This window comes from Bidens hawaiensis, unplaced genomic scaffold (genome assembly GCF_021521415.1).
Source record: "Bidens hawaiensis isolate Kalapana, Puna unplaced genomic scaffold, B.hawaiensis_p1.1 tig00032505_1, whole genome shotgun sequence".
Lineage (NCBI taxonomy): Eukaryota > Viridiplantae > Streptophyta > Magnoliopsida > Asterales > Asteraceae > Bidens > Bidens hawaiensis.
The window spans coordinates 201,822-210,115 of NW_027495555.1; the positions used below are offsets into that span (position 1 = coordinate 201,822).

The 8,294-nt window shown below is 32.2% G+C and overlaps 1 protein-coding gene across 1 annotated transcript; it reads left to right on the forward strand.

The window, feature by feature from the left end:
- The first annotated feature begins 5,479 nt into the window (after positions 1-5,479).
- On the forward strand, positions 5,480-7,370 carry LOC143583766 (homeobox-leucine zipper protein ATHB-23-like). Its single transcript, XM_077065988.1, has 3 exons — positions 5,480-5,663; positions 5,843-6,222; positions 6,931-7,370. The coding sequence occupies exons 1-3, from the start codon at positions 5,549-5,551 to the stop codon at positions 7,309-7,311; spliced, it is 876 nt and encodes a 291-aa protein (XP_076922103.1). The 5' UTR covers positions 5,480-5,548; the 3' UTR covers positions 7,312-7,370.
- The last annotated feature ends 924 nt before the right edge of the window (positions 7,371-8,294 follow it).

Genomic DNA, 8,294 nt, shown 5'->3' on the forward strand with positions numbered 1-8,294 from the left:
ACGCTACGGGCTGTGGTGGTTTGACTGTTAAAGTTGTAACAAAGTGTTGATGAATAATTGTTCTATCAATTAGCAGTGGACGATCTTATGAACAACAAACTTAAAAGTTAAAACATCAATCGGCATCTGACTAATTTACAATGCATTCTCATTTTCAGAGTTATAATTAAAAAATTTTAATACTTTAACATTTAAATACTTTTTGACTTTATCAAAAATACCTAAACATACCATTTTCTACTTGTAACCTTTGTATTGACCTAATAGCGATATAATACATTCTGATAATACATCTCCAAAAATAGGTTTATGAAAACTGAATGGTTGGGCGTGACGGGAAGTGTAATGATGTTGCAGTGTGTGAAAGCCGATAGCGTCACTTCCTAAACAATGTACACTGTTTTGTTGGACACCACGTAACATTAATGTTTACTTTTTGTAAACTTATATCATAAGGCTCGCTTAACATTAATGTCGCCAATTTTGGTAAACTTACAATGCCCATGTAGCATTATACGGCCTATATGACAGGTTAGTATGTCACATCATACAATACAACCCATATGATGTTCTGGTATGCAGTGTTGTAGAAATTATTAGGCGATAGTCGGACAATAGGGTAGGAACTAGCGTTTAATCGGGATAAATCGGATAGAAATTTAGATGCAATTTTTCAAATATACTTAAGAGTGGGGGTAAGGACTAGCGATTAATCGACGTTTAGACGGATTTTTACAACCATGATTTGTCATTTGATCATGAATTTGCATATTCCACTAACAACACAATCAAATCCAGTAGCATCATCATTCACATTAGACACAATCATAACACTTTGTAGCCAGTCTAACACACTCCAGCCAATGAACAATCTCCGCATTCGGGTCACGTTCAACACCGACATCAGCAACAGTAAGTTGCACATTCCCTCTATAAACACCCACCTTCCCGCGCACTCTAACCGAGTCCCCAATCTGAACAAACGTTGCGAACCCGCTTCGGCAATTCGTCGAACATCTGGTGGGCTACGGCAGAGGGTGTTTGGGTTTAAGGATAAGAAGTCGAAAGCCAAGAGCTTTACATGGGTGTCTTGCATCGGAGAGTGGGTGGCCGGAAAATTACGCCGCGGGAACTGGAAGTGTTTGGGAGTTTAATTTTGGGCTGAGTCTTGACATGAGCCCAGTTGATTTTATTGTAGCTCAGTTCTTTAATATAAAAAGCCCAGTTAGGTTTAAAAGTGTAATACTAAGTTACTAAATGGTCAGTCTCTTGGGCCCAGTGCCTCAATAGTATTTCTTAGAGGTGCACAAATCGGGTTTTTTAAATACCCGGGTTCGGGTATAGAACCGGGTATTGGTAATAATCGGGTCGGGTATTGTCTCTAAAAATCATACCCTATGCATCGGGTTCGGGTCGGGTATAGCACCGGGTATTCTAAAACCGGGTATTGAAAAAACCCTATTTACGGGATTGTTCGGGCTTTTTTCTGGTATTTTTTTTGTATAGATTGGATTTTTTAAAAGTTTACAATTTTTAGGGGTATTATTCGGGTATTTTTAAGGTATTTTTCGGGTATTTGAAATACCCGGTTTCGGGTATTGGAAAACCCCGGTTCCGGGTTCTGGTATTACCGGGTACAAATCGGGTTTTCGGTATTAACGGGTACAAATCGGGTCCGGTTCGGGTTCGGGTTTTAGTGCCAAAATGCATACCCTATCCGTACCCTATAGGTAGGGTCGGGTATTAGAAAAACCGGTTCCGGGTATTTATTTCGGGTCTTGTTCCGGGTTCGGGTTTTTTGTGCACCTCTAGTGTTTCCCATATCATAGAGAGAAAATAGTAATTCTCTGATTATCCAATACTATTAATCAAGAAATTTTTTTAAAAAAAACTATAGATATGATTGTTTATCATATAAGTATATTCATTCTGAAACTAAGAAGGCCTATATTTATAGATCATAATTAGAAATAAATAAGAAGCAAGAAAATTCCATTTAAAAAAAAGAAATTTTTTTAACATACTCAAAAATATTCCTATCAAAAATTATCTTTTTTAATGTAATTACTTTCATTTATATTATACTTTGAACATTTTTGGGAAATTAATTCTTTTAAAGGTATTTTTAATTATTCAATATTTATAGAATTACACTGTTAAACCTTCAATATTAAAAATCAATGTCCTAATTTAACTAGTAATGCTTTTACTATTAGAACTAGTATTAACACACCCATATTGCAGTAGCTAATCTGTTTAACTAGGTAACAGTCTTTAACTCATTCAAGCCATAAAAATAGGAACCAAGAAGGCTTAGGCAAATGAAAAGTAGCATAAAAACGTTGAAGCACTAACTCCGTTAGTTTTTATTGTTGATTGAGTTTTTTAATGATGAAATAATATATAAAAAATGTGGGTCCTACACCACTACTTCGTCTTTCAACTCCACAAAACCCTAGCCTCCATTACTATTAACCACAACCCACCTTCACGGCTTCACCCATCCCCGTGTTTTTTGGTCACTTCGCACCACCATGGGTCATGAGACATTGTTTTACTTGACAAATACCTGACAGGTAATAAGCCGATAACTAACCGGTAGTTACTCGACAAATATCCCGGCCCATTTCCAACCTTCACAACAACAAACTAATTTGATTATTTTTGTGTCATGTTACCCTCACTAAATAACAAACAAGTTCTGTGGTGGGTTCTTGTGGTCTACAATTAGTTGAAATGGCAACTTCATGATATTTCAAGAAACCTATAATTGGGCCCATTGATGAATATTAAACTAAACACCTCAATTATTAGGCTTCTAAAGGACTTTCTTTTTTTCATCTCGTAGTCTTGAACCAAAATAAAGATAAGTTTTTATTAGAATAATAATGTTAAATGCTTAATTTATATATATGTACTTTTGTTAATACATTGTAATAAACCCCAAAAGTTTGGAAGCTTGAAAAGTTATCGTATATTTATTGGATGTCGATCAGGGTCAGCTCTTAAGGTGTGCGAGCCGCACCCTCGGCCCAGGAACTTTTAATTTGAGAGCCAAAAATTTTATCTAAATATTTTATATATGTATAATTTTTTTAAAAAAAATTAACCTTATATAATATAACTGGATTTTGATCATCTTAAAATTATTGGGTTCTAACTTTTTTTTTTATTCACAATCAATTTGGTAAAGTTTAGGTTATTGGGCAGAAACCAAAATTTATTTGGTAAAAAATACTAGAAGAGCTTCACGAGTCATCGGTTAACCGTTAACTATTATTGTATTTGAGTTTATTACTATATTTATTGTTATAATGTTAATGTCGTTTAAAAAATTAGCTTATATATTTCTCTACTCGTAAGGGTCTACGGGCCCTTTTGCCTTGACTTGGCCGAGGTATATAATTTCTTGGAGACGACAATGTTGCCCATAAATACCGAATGTAAAAGTCTCGATGATTCAAAGCTCCTATTGCGCTAATCAAGATTTTCCCTCAATTTTAGTGTGAATCAATATTTTTATTTTTTATCTTAAAATACGTAAATTATTAACTATCATAATTTGAGGGTCTTTTTATGGTTTTGATTTTGAATTTAAGTCAATTTGTAATTTTAAAAATTTTGAAGAGCCTACCAAAATTTGAAATTCTATAAAAAGGGCATCTATTGTAATGGTTCATTCATTTTTTTTAAACGATAACTTTATTGTATTTAGGTTACCGTACTTTCTAAATGTGAAGAGTTCGTTACCCTTTTTTCTATATATTGTTTGTGCAATCGCTTTTGCTTCAGTTAGAAACGCCACCAATGAAACAATGATGGATATTACGAAATTACTCGATGACGTGTCTTTTCCGTGGTCACCGACACTTTTCTTAATTAGAAAACAAATTATCGTTTCCAACCTTAATTAATTAAAATCTTTAATTTCCAACTCAAAAACGTGAGTAAGAGATATGGATCGAGATAAAGAGTGTCATTATGCAACTAAAATTTTGACATCAATATATAATGACCTAAAGATCTTGAGTTGAATCTCAACATGTATCATTAGTTGACGGGTCATATTTTAATAAATATATATAAATTGGATAGTTGACTAGTTATACCTATTAAAATAGACGTTGACTTTTAGTTTTCACTAATAAATATTAACCGAACAGAACCATGATAAAACAACACGTGGAATCTTTGGACATCGATGTGAACAACCTTGAATTGTGTCAATGCACCGGTGGAAACACTCGGTTGGGGTGTGACACGACTAGCATCTAACGCATATTACGCACTCGAGAATTAGTTTTATTACTTAGATTGCTTAGTTAAATGTATAATTTGATTTTTATTTAAATTTTTTATGGACCATTTTGTCTTCGCCCATATGGTTTGACCATAAAAATAAGCTCTTCTTCTAAGTCTCAAATCCACCATTCTCATGCAAGTATCTAAAATGTACAACCACTATTGCCAGGAGAATCCGATTCCTTTCCTCTCCAAATAATACAAACTTGTACTTCATTCAAATTAAACTATAAAAAAGCTTAAGAAAATTCAAAGTATATAATATATATTGTGTTTTAGATGGTTTTATAGTTTTCAACATATTATTAATTCTGAAATGAACGTGTCCAGTGTTAGTCTATTTGGTGATTGTGAGATTACATCTAGTGTGTGGGTTGCTATTACCATATGGCTAGATTTATCGTCGATTCAGACTTTTTCTAGAACATAAATATTAAACCAATGGCTTGATTCAGTCTTTGTTTCTGGCAAGAAGAGAAAGCTTATTCATGGCATTATTCTTACAATTCGGTGGATCATTTGAAGATATAGAAAAATGTTTTCTCACGGGAAAAAAGAAGGAAATTTCTCATTATAGACAATATTATCGGTTACTCGTTTTAATGGCCTAGCAATAGAGATACAACTTGTTATGTTAGTTGGTCAAAATGGATATTGAGAATTCTTTCATTTTCAAAAATGTTATATGAACCTCTTATGTCTTCTTTTATAGAACCTATGAGCTTTTAAAAAAGAAATAACTATTAAATCAACAAACAAATATAGAAAAAAGAAATGTTACCAATATTATTTGCATGTCATTTCTTTAAATGGTTAAAAATTAGTTTTCCTAATCTAGCTTTATTTGCATCTCTCTTTTTCTCTCTTGTCCACATGTATGTGCACATTACACGTGATCACATCATTTAAAATGATTGACATCTCCATATTTATTGCTATATAATTAATTAGTACTAATTTGTAATTAAGCTAGGATTTGAAGGTTTAGATTATTAAATAGATGATGGATATAAATGATCATAAAAATCCTAAAACATGTTATATGCTACATTTACAAGCTATGAGTATGCACCACAACAAAAATACTAGCTCTTTCCTCATATGATACTTTCCTTTAAATACCAACTTTAAGAAATATATTTGCATATATAATTCTCTCTCACTCTCTCCTCACACACACACACCTCTTATTAGATCTCTCTTAAAGCAAAATCATGAAGAGTTAGTTGTGAACCAAAATGGTGGAATGGCCTTCTTCCCTACTAACTTCATGCTACAAGCTTCTCATGAAGATGACCATCATACCCCTTACTTTCTTTCTCCAATTCTCCAACCATGCAACACAACTCAGGACTTTCATGGTAATTTATCCTCACTATAGATCTTATAAAATTCTATAACACCAATTAATGTTCTAATGTCAATATTTATATGTTTTTGAAAAAGTTCTCTCTTTTAACTCCATGGCACAAATGTTTTTGATGACACCACCCAAATGTGTTAACTCATTTACCTACCATCTTGATTAATATATATACAGTTGCCTCATTCCTAGACAAAAGATCAATGTCTTCATATGCAACCGAAATATGCGATCAAGAAACCAACAACCGCGAAGACGAAGGATCGGATGATGGATTGCTTGGGGGAGAGAGAAAGAAAAGGCTAAACATGGAACAAGTGAAGACACTTGAAAGAAACTTTGCTTTGGGGAATAAACTTGATCCAGAGAGGAAAACGCAGCTTGCGAAGGCACTCGGGTTGCAACCGAGACAGATTGCCATTTGGTTTCAAAACAGAAGGGCTAGATGGAAAACCAAACAATTGGAAAAGGATTATGATGTGCTCAAGAAGCAGTTTGAAGCTATCAAAGCTCAAAATGATTCCCTTGTATCTCAAAATCACAAACTTCATGTTGAGGTAATTACTTCAATTCTTCTTGTTGTAAGTTTAAGCATATATTCACACACTCAAAATGTGGAATTATAAACATAAAATGGTATATATGCAATATAGTGCTTAAAAAGGTATATTGTTAGATCTTAAAAATTCTACTTCTCACACTTTTAATTGTGAATTTTCACAAGTGATCTTCACATCATGGAAGATTAAGTAGGTCGATTTGATGACCGTTCTAGCTGTGGAGCTACTTAGTCGAGTCCTGCATAGTAATTAATATTATGTGACCTCAACATCAATCTAGGAATATGCTTTTTAAATACCTACTTTTGCTATTGAAAAAAACTAATATCACAGCTTGTTAAACGTTTGCCTTTTATTTCAACATAGACAAATAGTGGAGTAAACTAAATGATATTATTAAACTTTAGGGGTGCTTTTTGAGGTTCTCTTGGACAAAATTAAATGTGTATATCTCCTAAGATCTTGCTAACATTTAATTTATTGTAGTTAGCTCTATATTGTGTCACCTTTCATAGATCTAAGACCTTAATTATTTGCCATTATATATATTATGTTTTGTAAATGTATATATTAATTCATTTCCACAAATTTTAGAAACTTATTTTTGTCACTTTACAACATGACTATAATGTTGCAAAAAAATCAACCCTCACAAAATCAACATTTTCATGTTTGAATTTAATCAAAATGATTGTAAAATTATAGATAATGGCACTCAAGAACAAGGAGCCAACCGAACCATTCAACCTCAACATCAAAGAAACAGAAGGATCTTGTAGCAACAAAAGCGAAAACAGTTCCGAGATCAAACTAAACATTTCAAGAGCACCCATAAAAGATAGCGCGATATCGTCCCAACATCATCACCATCATGAGCCACATCAAATCACTAATCAGATCTTCCAAAACTCATCATCAAGACATGAATATGTTCATGATCATCATAATCATAATCACCTCAACTCCCTTAAACTTGATCAACTGGTTAATGTTAATAAAGACGAAAGCTTGTGCAATATGTTTGTTGGTATGGAAGATCAATCTGCATTTTGGCCATGGTTAGAACAACAATCACAATTCAACTGAATTGAAAATTAAAAAAATGGTTTGGTTGATTTAAATTATTGTTGATTTGGATTTGTTCTTAAGGTTAAATTCTTGCTTTTGATCAGTTCTTGAATTAATAATGTATAAATTGGTTTAAGAATTAGAAAAATAGTTCTTTTCTTGCATTTTTTAATTATTCAAGATTTAACTATTAATCAATTTATATATTTATATATAAGATCTAGTTTGAGGTGGAACTTATAGTATAATGCAGCATTGATTGCATTAAAAAAGGGGTTTTTCAATTATATTTAAACTGAAAAGTATTAATTATATCAAGACAAAAAACAAGTGAGCAATAAGCTATACGTATCGCTACCTCATTTTGAATTGCAAAGTCTAGTTTTTAAAAAATGCATTGGTTGATTTTGTAAGATTTTCTAGTAATTAATATTTTATACGGTTAATCTTGAACTAATATAGAAACTTTGGCTTTTCAAAAGTTTTCTTAAAATTAAATAGCAACTCATACATTTTCTAACTCTGTTCTTAAATTACGAAGTACGTATTTTCTTAGCACTTTCTAGACTTGAGCCCTTATCAGCCGTTTAAAAAAGTAAAACCTTATCAAACATATTGTAACGTACTAGATCAAAACTATTTATAAATTTCACATATAACTATCATAACTAAAACTCAATAAATGCACAAAAACATTACTTTTTTTAGCATGGTCATCGAGTTATATAGCCCCATTCTTTATATGTACCATGTTATGTTACCTCTATCATTTTTATTTTGCTATTAAACTTATATTACTTAATAAATCATTAAAACACATCATAAGCAATGGAAAAATATCTTTTCTTGCTTATAATAACAAAAGAAATTGAAAATAAATACTTTGAATTATAAAAACCCTATTTTAAAATCAAAACAAGGTAGCAAGGTGGTTTATTTTGTGTGAAAATGATAAGAAAGGTGGGGTAGCAAATACACATTTCAAGAGAGAGGGAGAAGAC

What these genes read in the sequence shown, in the direction of transcription:
- LOC143583766 (XM_077065988.1), top strand. Translation starts at nt 5,549, where the DNA reads ATGGCCTTCTTCCCTACTAACTTCATGCTACAAGCTTCTCATGAAGAT. An exon ending in CACAACTCAGGACTTTCATG is followed by an intron (nt 5,664 to 5,842) that starts GTAATTTATCCT and finishes ATATATATACAG; the next exon opens with TTGCCTCATTCCTAGACAAA. An exon ending in ATCACAAACTTCATGTTGAG is followed by an intron (nt 6,223 to 6,930) that starts GTAATTACTTCA and finishes GTAAAATTATAG; the next exon opens with ATAATGGCACTCAAGAACAA.